The following is a 15,412-nucleotide window of genomic DNA, read 5'->3' as shown; positions in this document are numbered from 1 at the left end:
GATGGAGGTTGCAGTGAGCCAAGATCGTGCCACTGTACTTCAGCCTGGGCAACAAGAGCAAAACTCCATCTCAAAAATAAATAAATACATAAAAATAAATAAATAAACTACTGATGCCCATGGATGAGACCAAAGGTAATAAAAGCTAACCTCTGGGCTATGATCCAAATGAATTAATCAGAAGGGAAAACAGGCTTTGGAGGGCATCAAGCAATACCTTCTACCCAGGCAAAGGATGTGCTGGTGGTTCCAAAGTCTGCCCAGGTGGACAACTGTCAAGACAAATCACCAAGCCCCAGATATGGCTCTGCAAAGTGGCTGCTAGTGAACAGCACGTTCAGATGCACACACTGCAGTGGCTTCCAGAATTGATTAAATAGATCTGTTCAAACCCGATTGAAACTGCATTTTCCTCACTTTTCTATAGAGGGGTTTTCTGACACATCATGGCTAAGCGTAAAAGTGATGGATGCATTGATGGCCCTCATCATTCGGTGGCAGGAAGGAAAAGGACGTTCACAAGCACCCAGCCCAGCATTTCCCTAAATGTTAAATGCGTCCCACTGGCGGGACAGGGAACCACATGGATGTATTCACTTCGCAGGACTGCAGAAACTAACAAACCGGATGGTTTAAAACAACAGAAATGTATTCTGCCATAGTTTTGGAGTCTACCAGTCTGAAATCAAGGTGTCCACAGGACCCGGCTCCCTCTCAGGACTCTAGGGGAGAATCCCTCCTGGCCTCTCTCTAGCCTCCGCTGGTGGCCAACAATCTTTGGAGTTCCTTGGCTGGAGACACAGTGCTCCGGTCTCCACTGTGATGGAACACCGTGTCTGTGGCCACAGACTCCACTGCGGTGTTCTCCCTGTGTGTCACAATCTGTGTCCAGATTTCCTTCTTCTAAAGACACCAGTCATGGGATTAGAGCCCTAATTCAGTATGACTTCCCTTTAACTTGAGTACATCTGCAAAGATCCTATTTCCAAATAAGATCCCATTTCCAAAAAAGATTCCAGATACCCTAGAATTTGAACATATACAATTCAGCCTACAACAACCAGTAAATGTTTTTTTATTGTCATGTATTTCAGTGTACATCCACGACATACAATTAGCACATCAAACAATGATTTCACTGACACAGGATGATTGCTTAAGCTGACTAATGGCTAAGGTTAAAAGAGTTAATGTAAAGGAATATCTTGAGTAGACAGTTCTATAAGTGTTACTCAGACACAGTAGAAATTGTGAAGGTGGTAAATTAATATTTGGAATGCATTGAGCTAGCCCCAACCTATCTCTTCAGGCAGGGTGTTGTCTAGAAAAGAAACGACAGTAGATAACTGAGTCTCTTATTTGAAAGCTTCCCCAAAGAGATTTCACAATCTCTTTCAGAGTGAGGCCATTGTGCTATGAATCTCATTGCCTAAAAGTTCCTCCTTACATCTAGCCTCAATCCCTCTTGCTTCAGTTAAAACACATGACTGCTGGACATACACTCTTTATACTATCCAACATGTTAGGTCATCCAACATGCAGGCAGATGAATTCTAGGTATGCAGAACTTCTAGGAGCTTAAGAATTCAACTGAACTGTGACATATGTTTGTTACCTAAATCCAATATTTAAAGTTGGTAAAAAGAAAGGACCAAGTCTGTACTTGGAGAGGGAACCCCCACTTTTCAAGCGCTTTTGTGGCTGACTGGTGAGCAAACACCAGATGGGGCCAGCTGACCTGTTGGAGGATCTAACTCCCGCACACAGACTCCTGGCAGACCGCAGTCACAGGTGAAGGCACTCATGGTCTTTTCCTCCTGTGTCTGTACAAAATCCTTTTCCACCTGAAAGAAGCTGTCTTGTCACCCTGGCACCACTCATCAACAAGAGGCTCCAACGCAGCCTATGTGAGGCCATTTAATTGCAGTGGAGAATGCCAGCTAAACAAAGCAAGGTAAATGAGTGACTTTTTACACACTTCTGTAACCCTCTGTGTCCAGCCAAGAGACTAATGTTGCCATTTATGAATAATTAAATCTTTTCCTCCAGAAAAAAAGAATAATCTGCCTTTTGCACAGTCACAAGAGCATGCTTAAATAGAAAGGAAAACGCACATGTGGCCCAATCAAAGAAATCTGCCACATTTTCAAGGTTTAGTGTCCTGGGAGCTTTCAGGACAGACTGATGGTCCTTTTTCACCATCTCTAAACCTGCTTGTGGACTATGATTCCCTCCAGCCACTGTGCATAAAGCCTGCCTATTAGGGAGGCAAAAGAACACTCTAGAGGCGTGTAAAGCCAGTCAAGCCTCAAGGGATACCTGTTTGCATAAGAATCTGAACTGTGCCTAAGCCTTCCGGTTTAGGGAACAAAGCTTCAGGGTTCTGAGTCCAGGGTGTGTGGATTCCTCCCTGGCTCCCTGCCCACTGCTGAAGCCTGGGGTGGAGATGGGGTTGGGGAATGCCCCTGCATTCATGGCTTCCAGGACACTCCGGTGCAGCCCAATTCTGCTGCAGTCCTGGAGGGTCAGGTGTGAGCCCCTGGAATACAGAGAACCTCCAAAGAGAGAAGCAGAAAGAGAAAGAGGTGCAGGAGAACGCCATGAGCCAGAGAGAGAAAGAGAAAGTCCCAAAGCAGAGTGGCAGGGAGGGGGAAACAGACCTTGTGTATAAAACTACAGATGCTCCTGACCAAGCGTCAGCTCTCTCCTCATTTAGGACATAAGACCTAACTACTTACAGCCCAGCGGGCTCAGACTATTGATTTTATTTTTTAAAATTAAACTGGCATTTCACTTGGATTCACTAACCAAATGAAGTCCTGAAACACAACAATTCCACTATTTAAATTATTCTCACATAATACCTGTTCAGGCAATAAGAACCAAAACATCTGCTCTTAGACACTATTCTTTGTCATCGCTAAACAGTTCTGTCTGTCCCTCTCTCTCTCTCTCACCCCCCACTTCCCACATCAGTCTTCCCAGTTGAGGGAGCAGCTGCAGAGTGAGTGCTTTCCACAATCAGCACGGCCACCTTCCTCCAGACTGGGAGCCCTGGCCTTGCTCAGGATCGATCGCCTGACCCCTTTGCAGGTCTGCCCGGCCCCGCCGGCCACACACACCCTGCCCAGGCTATGGTCAGTGTCCTGTGGGCTCCGCGTGTGAACGGTTTGGCTCGGCTTGCTGACAGAGACGGCAGCATCAGAGATCCCTAGCCCTGAAACCCAGACCGGAAAAGGCAGGAGTGCAGCTGGCAGATTGGTAGAGCTGTGGAGCAGCTACCCCTCTTTGCTTAACCAGATGCCATCACCTACAGAGTTCAGGAGAAGGAGACCTGCAAGGAGAGGGGCAGGAGGGAGAAGGCGCAGGAAGCAGTAGCAGGTGCTTGTGCCAGCTGCACCTCTTTTACTCAGAGCCCAGACACAGGTGCTTCCGTGCCTACCTTGGTGGTTGTGTCTCCGCCACCCGGCAGCCTCTCCCGCTCTCCTCTGGGGGACCCCCGGTTTCCAGCACGTGCTTGGTGCTGTGGGATGCAGAGGGGCCTTCTGCTGTGAATCTCTAAGGGACTTCCTGGTGACCGAAACCGAAGGTTTCCTCCCCTGCGTGCAGCCTTTCACTGAGGCTCCTGTGGAGGTTTGCAGATTTTCTTTTCTCAAACTCAGTCCCGCCCCTTGTTCTTGCAGATAAGGGAGTTTTCCCTTAGGGACCTCTGTGGCCTCCTGGCCCAGCCTTTCTGGTTCAAAGGGCACAGGGCCGTACTACCTATGAGGCTGAGCATTCATTCGCTTCAATTAAATTTTCCATTAACTTGGTCTCTGGCCAGTATGGATTTTCTCTCTAAGGTTGTCTCTGCAGTTCAGATCACTCAGCCCTGAAAATCAACCTTATGACTCCCCTCTGGTCCATTTAAGTACATTTCTATTTTTTCCCCCCTAATGAGATGCGCAGCAACCAACCATAATTTTAATGCCTGACACCTGAACTTCTTTAATCCTCTCAGATGTTTCCGGTTTGCTTAAGACTTTGTTCTAAGCCTAGGCACTGATTTCCTCCTTTGGAAATTTTGACCAAAGGCGTTTTGACCAAAGTCATCTGTTTGGGATAACGAGTGCCCTTTCTGTGCTCTCAGGAGGAGAGCAGGTTCCATACCACCCTCCGTATGATCTTGCAGCTTCGCCAAACCTCCACGCCAAGCTTATGAGAATTCCCGAGACCTGGGGGAGGTGAAGTGGGTGGGACTTCCTGTGGTCACGCTGTTTCCTCCACAGCCCCCACACTTTTTTTGGTCTTTTGTAGAACCCTGGGGAAATTAAAAGTGGTCCTTAATCAGGAAAATGCTGAAGTTCCTGGAATAGAGGACACCTTGTAAGTTTCCTTTCTAAATGGACAGCTCAACTTTGAGAGAGGTTCATAGCACTCCTAGCACTGCTCACTCTAGTGGAGCAAGTTGCTGTGCTGTGAGATGCTCTGCAAAGGGACCCATCTGGCAACAAACCAACAGCTCAAGGGAAACTGAGTCCTGCTGACAACCGTGTGAAAAAGCTGGAAAAGTGGATCCTACCCTAGTTGAGGTTTGAGATGCAGCCTTGTGAGAGATTCAGAACCAGAGGGTCTGTGGTCCAGGCTGCACCTGGCGCCCTGACCCACAGAAGCTGTGAGACTATAAATGTTATTTTAAGCCCCTAAGTGTTGGGGGTAATTTATTACACAGCAAAAGATAACTGATGTGTACAGAAAAAGGGAAGCTATTTCATTCCTCTTGATTCTGCATGTCCAGATTGGAAGTTGTCATTATTAACTCAGCAGTAGCTAGGATGTATCTGGTACAGAATATCTGCCCACTTCTCTACCAGGGAGTTTATGTTTGTTTGTTGCAGTTTTTTTAGCAAAGGATTTGTTGCTTATGAATGAAACCCACAAAGCACCCACTATTAGGAGAGAGTTCATGAAGTTCATCTTAGAAGCCTACTGGTTTCCCAAGCTGCTTCAGCTCCTCTTAGCATGGTTTGCCATTCTAACCCTAGTTCTCATGCATGGACAACAGATAATGGTGGGGTAGTCTGCAGGTAGTAGTACCTTAGGGTCCGCCACGGGGGCTCAGGGTTGCGGTCCAGGGGAACAACCAAAAGGGGTCTCTAACACAACCAGTGTAGGTCCTGGAGGCCTCGAATGGCTGCATCTCACATACCCTGTACCTTTGTTTCCACCAGTCCTTGTGCTTCCGCTGTTCTGAGGTGTAAATCAGAGAACTTGGTTTCCAACCCCTTGGATCTACTTAGATGCCTGGCCCACCCCCCGGACCTACTCTTCTGTCAGAGGCAGGAGCCTCTTTGGACAGGTTCACCAGAAACACAGAACGTCTTCTGCAGTGGACACAGACACAACTGTTTGACAGAGAGGCCGGGAGACCCCCCACCATCTGGCCAGTTGTAAAGGCTCACGGAGAATCGAGGAGTGGGGGTGCCACATGAAGGACTGTTCACCTCTTGGAACACAGGAGATTTCCAGTAGATTTTGTCATTTGAAGAGAGGGCATAGGGTAGAGGTAGAGGTGTCTTTCAGAGGATTCCTGGGGTCAGCCTTCTAGGAAGAAGGAGTCCATTTGACCTCTTTTTTTCAGGCTCTTTTTCTCCTCCACACCCCCAAACAGTAGAAAGTCTATAAAGGGTTTACTGCCAGCATCATTCTGCTCCTCAAGTCTCAGGTGCTGGCATCTTTAATCCACAAAATAATTTGTGATTTAGGTAAGAAGAGTGTTCACTTCTTTTTGTTTGTTTGTTTGAATACAGTTACTTTCTAGCAAAATGTTATCAAACGGGTCAACACGACTCAATATTATAATAGTTCATATTGAGGATAACTTGGGCAATTAAAACAACTTAATTGGAACATTCATTAATTGGTTAATAGTTATTGCGTAAATAACTTCCTCAGTATCTACAGGACATGAAAGAGAACCTGAGCCTTACAATGCAAAGGGATCCAATCAATTGCTAGACATAGTAGAGAATCCATTTTAAATTCTATGAAATGCAGGCTTTTCTCTGGAGGCCCTTTCTTTAAAAAAGAGATTATATTGTTCCCTTTTAGTTCAATATTTTAAAATAGGTACAGATATCATAATTTAATGAAAGATATCACTGAAAATATAATAAAGTTTTTCCTAAATGAACTTACATAGGCACACAGGGAGAATTAGGATGAGGAATCCTGCCCTGGAGAACACTCCTTATTCCATGGTGTTAGGGTTCTAGCTTGGCCTCTGTGGCCCTAAGTGTCAGGAAAAATATGAAGGCTTTTGTATTTTGTACAAAACTTGTGGACGCTTTTTAGTTTTTTGTTGTTGTTGTTGTTGTTGAGAAGGAATCATGCTCTGTCACCTAGGCTAGAGTACAGTGGCACGATCTTGGCTCACTGCAACCTCCACCTCCTGGGTTCAAGTGGTTCTCCTGCCTCAGCCTCCTGAGTAGCTGGGATTACAGGCATCCGCCACCACACCCGGCTAAGTTTTGTGTTTTTAGTAGAGACAGGGTTTCACCATGTTGGCCAGGCTGGTCTTGAACTCCTGGCCTCAAGCAATCCGCCCGCCTCGGCCTCCCAAAGTGCTGGGATTACAGGCATGAGCCACTGCACTTGGCCTCAACACTCTTTTTCAACCTTTTCATCAAAACGTTCTGCAAGTATTCTTAAGACCAGAGCTTGTCAATAGTTTATTCTCCTTCCAAATGACCCCCTTTCTAATGCTCAGCTTGAGAATGAGAGAACTCATTTGTTCATGTGGCCCTTGGTTGTGACAGAGCAAGCACAGCTCCACAATGCTCCAGTCATGTGGCCTGCACTGGGACACAAGCAGGTGCAAAGGCATCTGCAGGAACTCACCTCCCTTCATTCCTTTCTTTTCTTTCTGTTTTTGTGGGAGGGGGGATTCCAGCTCTGTTTTTTTTTTTTTCTTCATTTTTTTTATTGTGGTAAAATACATATCACATAAAATCTTGGCTGGACACAGTGGCTCACTCCTGTAATCCCAGCACTTTGAGAGGCTGAGGCAGGTGAATTGCTTGAGCTGAGGAGTTCGAGACCAGCCTGGCCAACATGGCAAAACCCCGTCTCTACTAAAAATACAAAAATTAGCCAGGCGTGGTGGTGGGCACCTGTAATCCCAGCTACTTGGGAGGCTAAGGCAGGAGAATCACGTGAACCCTGGAGGTGGAGGTTGCAGTGAGCTGAGATCATGCCACTGTACACTAGCCTAGGTGACAGAATGAAACCTTGTCTCAAAAAAAAAAAAAAAAGAAAATTACCATCTTTACCATTTCTAAGCATATAGCTCAGTGATATTAAATACATTCAAAATGTTGCATAACCATCACCAGCATCTATCTCCATAACTCGTCTTGTAAAACTGAAACTCTTTACCCACGAATCAAGAACTCCCCCTTTCTTTTCTTTTTCTACCATCATTCCACATACTAATTCAAACAACAGATCAAACTCCGACACTGTCTGGTGGAGTAGGCTACTCGTGTGGGTTTTGTAAAACTGAGGAAATTCTCCAGGCAGCTGGAATGATGGGCTCTGCCTGCCCCGTGGTTGTCATCCAGCCCCGACGTAGCCAGAGCACAAGGACATGAGGAAAACATCCCGAGTGGGAAAGGCAGGAAACCCAGGAGGAGAAGAGAATTGATCTTCCTAGAGTGTAGTTTCCTCCTTGATTTTGCTAAATGAGGGCTGGGGTTTGTTCTGTTCTTTCACATCTTTGCTAGAAGAAACACAGGTGTACCACAAGCCCCTTGTGGACATCTATTGTGTGCAGTCCGCCCTCTGAGCTGAGAAACAGGGACGCACACCCCACCCAGGCAGTGCTGGATAACAGGTCTTACGGACAGCAGGACTGGAGAGGAAAAGCAAAGGGCCGGGGATGAGAAGACCTGCTCTCAGTTTCCTCTCTGCTGCTATCTTGCTGTGTGTGTGGCTCTGAACAAGTGACCTGGGCCCTGTGCACCTCACTGCATTACAAACAGGGGAGCTCGGTACTATCTGCCAACTGACGAAATGGATGGGTCCATGTAATGAAACTCGTGCCTCTTGATGAACCCTGTTCCCTTTTAAAAATAAATGATCTTTCATAAAGATAGACATTCTCTATATTCTCTGTAATGTTATTCTATTAGATAAATGTGTGGTTGGGCAAGGAAGCAGGTTTGATTTCTCAATGCTGAGTGTATAGGTTCAGCCGTAACGGAACACTGTGAGTGACTATTACTGGGAGGGTGTTCTGGTGCCTGCTCAAAGACCACCAGCCAAGGAAGGAAACAGTAAACCTCAAGAATAAATGTCCGTTCTCATCTTCCACCCCCTGCCATCTGTATATGAAAGAAGCTACTCAACAAAAGTAAACAATCTGTCCCCATTATGCTAAACCTTCAAAAGGCAGGAAACCAGCTACTAAATTAGATCTTGCAGAAGAGTTCAACTCTCACATTTGTGGTTTCCAAAGATCTCCTACTCTTGGTAAGCAGACAATTTGTTCTGTCGTGTTGCATAGAATTCAAGTCAGTAGGTATTTACTGCATATTTGCTGTGTTTCAGGCTCTGCTGGGGACCCCCAGGCCTATCTAGCAGGAAAATGAGATCTGGACGCAGAGTCCTGCAATATAAAGCAGAATCAAATGCCATTGTGGACGTGGAAATAAGGATCTGGGGAGAACAGAGGGACATCTTCTTGGGGTTGGGGAAGGTTGAAAGGGCACCAGAGACCATGCTTCAGTGCTTGCTGGCCATGGGGAGAAATTTGTTCGTTAATTTGTCATCATTCTTTCCTATCTTTCACCCTCTTCCCCAGATATGCAAGCCTTGTCTTTCTCCTCTGGATTTATACAGGTGCCACCTCAATCCAACCACTCTGCTCTTCATGCCCTTCTCTTCCTTTCCAGCCCACGAAACACCTCCACTGGACACTGGATCATCTTCAGGGGCAACACTTGTAGGAGAGAAGAACCATCTTAGCACAGACAGACTTACTGTACTGAAAACTTGGAATAAGTTTCTCTGTGTGAGCAGGGCTCTGCCAGCTCACCCACACTCTATCACTCTGAGTGTGGTCCCCGCCCTATCAGCTGCACCAGTATCAGCAGCACCAGTACCACTTGGGCACCTGTCAAAAGGCAGACTGTCTTGTGGAATGATAGACAATGCAGTCTTGTAATGGTGAGCAGGTGGGAGGGAAGAGGAGAGTTATGTAATGGGTACAATGTACATTATTTGGGTGACGGGTGCCCTAAAAGCCCTACCTTCAGCACTGTGCAATCTATGCATGTAACAAAATTACATTTGTACCCCACAAACTTGTACAAATACAAAATTGAATTTAGCTTAATTAATTTTTTTTCAAAAAAGAAATGCAGGCTTTCAGGGCCCACCCCAACTTTACTGAATCAAAATCTGAATTTTAGCAACATGCTCAGGTGGTCTCTGCACATTAAAGTTTGAGAAGCACTGGCTAAAGCATATTTATACTCGGGTCTTTTTAAATTTTAACACTCAAAGGCAAGATACCATTTTCCCCATGGTCATCTCATGACTTCTGACAGAGACGTCAATGTTATCAAATCCATCTTTCTGCCTCCATTCTCCTAAAGCGCCCAGGGAGCTGTGTTACTTCCTCAAGCACAAACCACATTCAGATGTCAGCTAATAGAATTGGAAGGAAATAACTGAGTTCCTGGTCTCAAGCCAAGAACTCTAACCTCCAGCCTGAATTCAGGCAGCGGGGAAGCCTGAAGGCTGATTTTCCCTAAGCACAGGAAAAAGATCATTTGAAAAGGGAGTTTATAACTTCGGGAGGCCGAGGAGGTCGAGACCAGCCTGGGCAACACGTTGAAATCCCGTCTCTACTAAAAATACAAAAATTAGCCAGGTGTGGTGGCGCACACCTGTAATCCCAGCTACTTCGGAGGCTGAGGCTGGAGAATTGCTCAAACCCGGGAAGTGGAGATTGCAGTGAACCGAGTTCACACCACTGCACTCCAGCCTGGGCAACAGAGCCAGACACCATCCCCCCACCAAAAAAAAAAAAAGAAGTGAGAGTTTATATTTCAAAGGTCTGAGGAAGAGGTGTGGAAGAAGCCCTCCCTCTTCTTCAGGGGAAGAGGTCTTGCTTCTAATACAGCCACTTTGTCCTGGTGTCCATACCTTCACCTCTGGGAGGCCCTTGCTAATGCTTTGAGGGTAACCTGCCCTCCTGCTGTACAGGGCTGTTCTCTGCCACCTCCAGCCTGGAACTGTCAGCCTGTAAGGGACCAGGGAGGACATCTTGCTCCTACTCCTCTGGGTGGCCAACATTCCCACTAATGACCCTAACAAGTCACACATATTTGTCACCAACAATGGGGAGATCATTATCACCTACCTCCCAAGCAGCCCCTTCAAGTTCTGAGTGTCTTTGACATTTCAAATCTCTTTACAATGTCAACTTCACCTGACTCCCGAGGGAACTATCTTCCGAGAGTTCCATCTGCTTATTTAACTGCCAAGTTCTCTACCTGGGAGAGTGTTCCTTAAATCTATGCTTCTCTAATGTGTCTTCAAAACACCTGGGGATCTGTTGTTTGAAAGTCTGGGAGGGCCACTGAGTTTTTTGCCTTTGGTGGGTGACAGCAATGCCCCTGACCAGAGTTTGAGGGACAAGACCTTATTTAGTCTCAGTTCTGTTCTTCAGGACCACAGAGAGCAAAGCCACCTGACCTGCTGTCATACATGGAACATAAAATCATATCTTTCCCAAATCTTCTCTTTTTTTCTTCCAAAAACATCCCAGTTCCTTCCATAATTCCTTAGCTGTCATGGCTTTGCATCTTGTTATCATCTGATTAACTGTCTTCTGGAAATTTTCCAGTGAGTGTTAACAAGCCCTTTAGGTGCATGACACCAATCCTGGAACTCTTCAACTTGAACAGAGCAACCCTGGGGCCAAGTAGAACCAGGCATTGTCCTGATTCAGATAAGCCCATGACCTTACAATCTTGTTCAGGAACAATGTGGTCCTATGGATGTATGGAGCCTCAGATTAAAAAAAAAAAACCTTCACCCTTCCCTCATACAAATGCATACGCCTTTCTTATCACAATGGTGAGAAAATGGATGATAAACTAATTCATCCTCTAACATACTAGTAACTTAACATGTTGTTTAAAGGAACTTTGACAAGGCGATCTTAAAGAGACAACATCTTACTCTAAAGGCAAACTCCCTAATGGTGTCATTGTAGGGCTGGGAAAGACCTGTAGGGTGAGGGTACTGCTCAGAGCATACCATGCCATCGCTGCTGCCTCCACTTTCCCCAGGGCTCCCTGGCAAACAAAATTCACAGCACTCAGCTCTGCTGAGAAATCAGTGCCACAAGGTCGGATAATTTAGAGCAATTTATTTCTTCAAAGTAGTTATGAGCTGGGAAAGGGCTCGAGTACAACTGGGGTCATTACTTCCAAGCCTCCCAGCTAACTGGGAGGAAAACTAGCTTTCAACTGGAGACATCAGCTTCTAGGAAGGAAGGCTGTCATCCTCCTGGAATAAAATGTTAAAGGGAAACTATTTTAGGTTAAATTTTAGCTGAGCTGCAAGACAATAGACACCATATACCATAGTAAAGTGTGAGACCACCCTGCGGGTCTTGCAAAAAGAGATGGTGGAAAGCCAGTTTTATTACAATAGATGACTACCCACAACCATCCTGCAAACGAGGTTGTAGAGGCAGAGAAACAGGTTAACTAGAAGAGAAATTTTGGAGAAAACAATCCGGTGTATGGCTTCAGTGTGAACACATGAATAGCTTGAGATCTGTCCTCTGGAGCTTGAGAGACAAGCTCTAAAAGATGGCTGTTGGCTGGCAGAGCAAAGGAGAGGTGTCTGCAGGGATCAACCAATACATCCAGAATTTGTTTGCTCAGAGGATGTGTGAGTGTTTCTCAAGGACCAGATGTGGGCCATCAGAAGACATAGATCTGCAGCAGGATCATCTTAGATCCTTTTCACAGGACAGTCTGGAGGCGCGAGAGGGCTTCAGCTGAATCTAGAGATTTACCCCCAGAGGCCTTGGACTGTGGAAAGAATTGTAAATGACCAGCTAGAGAAGAGTTGCATTTGTCCATGCCAATGCAAGTGCAGGTGAGAGATGGTAGGGTCACCAAAGAATACACATAAAAGCCCACAGGATGAAGAATCAGCTTTAAACATCAGTTAGAAGCAGAGAGCACAATGCCAACTCATAGCAAGATTCATCACATACAAACTCCCCTGCCTCTTAGGTCTCCTCCTTCCCCCATCCACTGTGAAGGGTTCCACCATCAAGGTTAGCGAGCTATGGGAGGAGGCAATAACATAAGGGGGAAGGTTGGGAGAGAAGCCAACCATGCCCTTCTTTATTGCTGCAGGCAACTGGCCTGAAGCAAGCCTGAGCTGGGCATGGGGCAGTCATTATGTCTTTGAGTGAAACTGAAAGTTCCGAGGCAGACTTCAAGTTCCAAACTGGTGGCATAGAATCTAGCTGGCTTCACTCCCCATCACAGAAAATAAAAAACAAATATACAGCACTGAGATTATAACCAGAAATATCCCAGAACTCAAATATGAAGAGGAGACAGTGCTTGGGGCCACAGAGAAGTGAAAAAACTCTGAGCAGAGGGTAAGAGAATCTGACTTCCACGTTCATGTTCCTCCCTCCATCTGCTTAGCACCAAGCATGCAAAAAAATTTCTCCCAATTCGCTGTTTCTACACTGGAAAAAGTAAGATCAAGGTAGACAACCAGCTTTCACACCGTCTTGGTTTCCATGGCAGGAGGCCTGTCCTTGCCTTAATCCATAGGAAGCGTTGAGAGTGCCCGAAGGGAGAAATATCCCTGAGGACAGCCAAAGACAAAGCAGGGAGGTGGAATTACCATCCCCAGCCCTGGAAACTCTTCTTAGTTACTTGCCCAAGGGAGATTTCAAATCAGCGTGGCTGTTACACAGTACCACATAGTAGGAGGTTGGTCCCACACATCCCCTGGGCACTCCCCACTAGCCAGCCTTCCTACACTGCTGGGATATACCTTTTTGGGACCTCCTGCATTTGGAAAGGGCAGTGCTTCCATCATTCACTAATGCTTTTAAGGTGCCATGTAGAGCCAAAAAACGAAAGACAGTGACGTAGCAGTAAAGAACCTATAAACAAATATATCCAATAAAAGCCAAATAAGTCAGAGAAGACTGAAATAAATATTCCTTCTATGCAAAGACATAGACATATCCACAAGAAACAACGGCCAACAGGAAACCATGATCTCCCCAAATGGGAAAGGCAAGGGACCAGAAACTGACCCTAATAAGATGGTAATATGTGAGCTCTCTGACCAAGAATTCAAAGTAGTAGTTTTAAGGAAACTCACTGATCTCCAAGATAACACAGAAAAGCAATTCAGAAATATATCAGAGAAATTTAACAAAGAGATTGAAATAATTACAAAAATCAAACAGAAATCTTCCAACTAAGAAATACATTTGCTGAACTAAAAAAATTATTAGAGACTCTCAATAGTGAAGTAGATCAAGCAAAGGAAATAATTAGTGACCTCGAAGATAGATTATTTGGAAATATGGTCAAAAGAGAAAAAAGGAAAAGGGATGAGAATCAATGAAGATCACTTACAGGATACACAAAATTACCTCAAAAGACAAAATCTAAGAATTATTAGTGTTCAAGAGGGAGTCGAGCAAGAACAAGGGGTAGGGAGCTCACTCAAATAAATAATAACAGAAAACTTTCCAAAACATGAGAAGGATCTAAATATCCATATATAGGAAGGGCAGAGAACACCATACAGATTCTAACAAATAAAACTACCCCAAGGCATATATTATAATCATCAAACTCTCAAAGGCCAAGGACAAAGAGAGAATCCTAAAAGCAGCAACAAAAAAGAAGCAAATGACATTTGAAGGAACCCCAATTCATCTGGCAACAGACTTCTCAATGGAAACCATATAGGCCAGGAGGGAACGGAACAGCGTTTTCAATGTACTAAAAGAAAAAAAAACTGTTATCCAACAGTATTGTATCAAGCAGTTATCCTTCATATATGAAGGGTAAATAAAGTTTCTCCCAGACAAACAAAAGCAGAGAGAATTCACCACCATCATAGGCATCTTACAAGAAATGCTAAAGGGAGTTTTTCAATGTGAAAGAAAAAACACTACAGGTACTAAGCCTGTTGGTACCATTAAGTACACGGACAAACCCAGAACACTCTAATACTGTAATTGCTGTGTATAATCCACTTATAAAGCTAGTATGAAGCCCAAAAGACAAAGCTATTAAAAGCGATAATAGCTAGAACAATCTCTTAGGAGATAGGTAATATCAAAACATATAAATAGAGGCAATTAAAAGTCAAAATGTAGGGGGGGATGGAGTTAAACGGCAGGATTGTTTTTTCATTTCTTCCTCGTTTCTATTCTTGTCTGTGTGATCTAAAATAAGTTGTAATTTCTTTAAAATAACTTTTTATATCTGTAGCATATTTTTTATAAGCTGCATGGCAACCACATGTAAAAACCTATAATAGATTCACTAAGAATAAAGTTCAATTATCACCCTGACCTGGACATATCAATTATTGACTAGAGAACATTTTGTAACCTGAAAGGAGCCAGAAAAGCCAATATTTGTCCTGAATTTCATCCGTAGTCGGGGAAGAACGAGTCCCACAGGATACGCTTAGAGGACAATGGGAGACATGGGTTATGTTGCTTTATGATGATGTCCCATAGGTCATTGTGTGTTCCATGTAACAATGAGGCAAGCATCTGAGAAGTGAAATCACACGATTCTGCTTTTCTCATTGCAACACTCACTAGAAGATAAATAGCTTAAGAATATGTTTGTGAGTCAACTAGGGTTTACAGGCGAGGCCAGATTCATAGACTGTCGGAACCAGAAGAACATTCTGTATCAGCAACTCTAACCTCTCATTTACCGATAGGAAACCTAGGCCCAGAGAGAGATGAGACTTCTCCAAGCTCACATATATAGCGACATCAAGAAAAACATAAAAGTAAATAGCATCTGCTCACACCAACCATATTTAATTAGGTGCCTTCCTTTGTAGAGGCCAAATTTCTTCCTGTTTCCCAGGACTCAGAGAGATAAAAGCAAAATTGTAGGAAAGATTTTGATAGTATCCAAGAAAAGCTATGCTGAGAATCTAAATTTATCCTTCCCTGCTGTCCCCTTGAGTTGGAGACATAGCTTCTCTTATGATAAGTATCCTTTTGTTGAATGTGCTAAACCTGTCTGTGAGCACATACCTGCAGATGTATCTGGTTTTTATTATTTGTAACAGTTACTCTATTTCTCAAAAACTTTCCTAAGCTCATGCA

At 44.6% G+C, this 15,412-nt stretch overlaps 1 protein-coding gene across 29 annotated transcripts in view; it reads right to left on the bottom strand.

Annotated features, from left to right (window-relative positions):
* SCML4 (Scm polycomb group protein like 4) overlaps positions 1-15,412 on the bottom strand; it is a 121,693-nt gene that overhangs the window by 25,240 nt on the left and 81,041 nt on the right. For 2 of the 29 annotated variants that reach the window (XM_074037378.1, XM_074037375.1), the window contains exon 6: positions 11,411-11,562. The exons of 26 other annotated variants lie outside the window; for them this stretch is intronic. In XM_074037378.1, the coding sequence (XP_073893479.1) occupies positions 11,555-11,562 (8 nt within the window). In that variant the 3' untranslated portion in view covers positions 11,411-11,554. Of the gene's footprint in view, positions 1-3,442; positions 3,619-11,410; positions 11,563-15,412 lie in introns of those variants that run through there. One more of the 29 variants, XM_065543643.2, reaches the window with a different exon arrangement.

The sequence above is a fragment of the Macaca fascicularis genome, chromosome 4 (assembly GCF_037993035.2).
Source record: "Macaca fascicularis isolate 582-1 chromosome 4, T2T-MFA8v1.1".
In the NCBI taxonomy this organism is placed as follows: domain Eukaryota; kingdom Metazoa; phylum Chordata; class Mammalia; order Primates; family Cercopithecidae; genus Macaca; species Macaca fascicularis.
The sequence above is the reverse complement of the archived record's forward strand: the minus strand, read 5'-3'. Positions and strand labels throughout refer to the sequence as shown.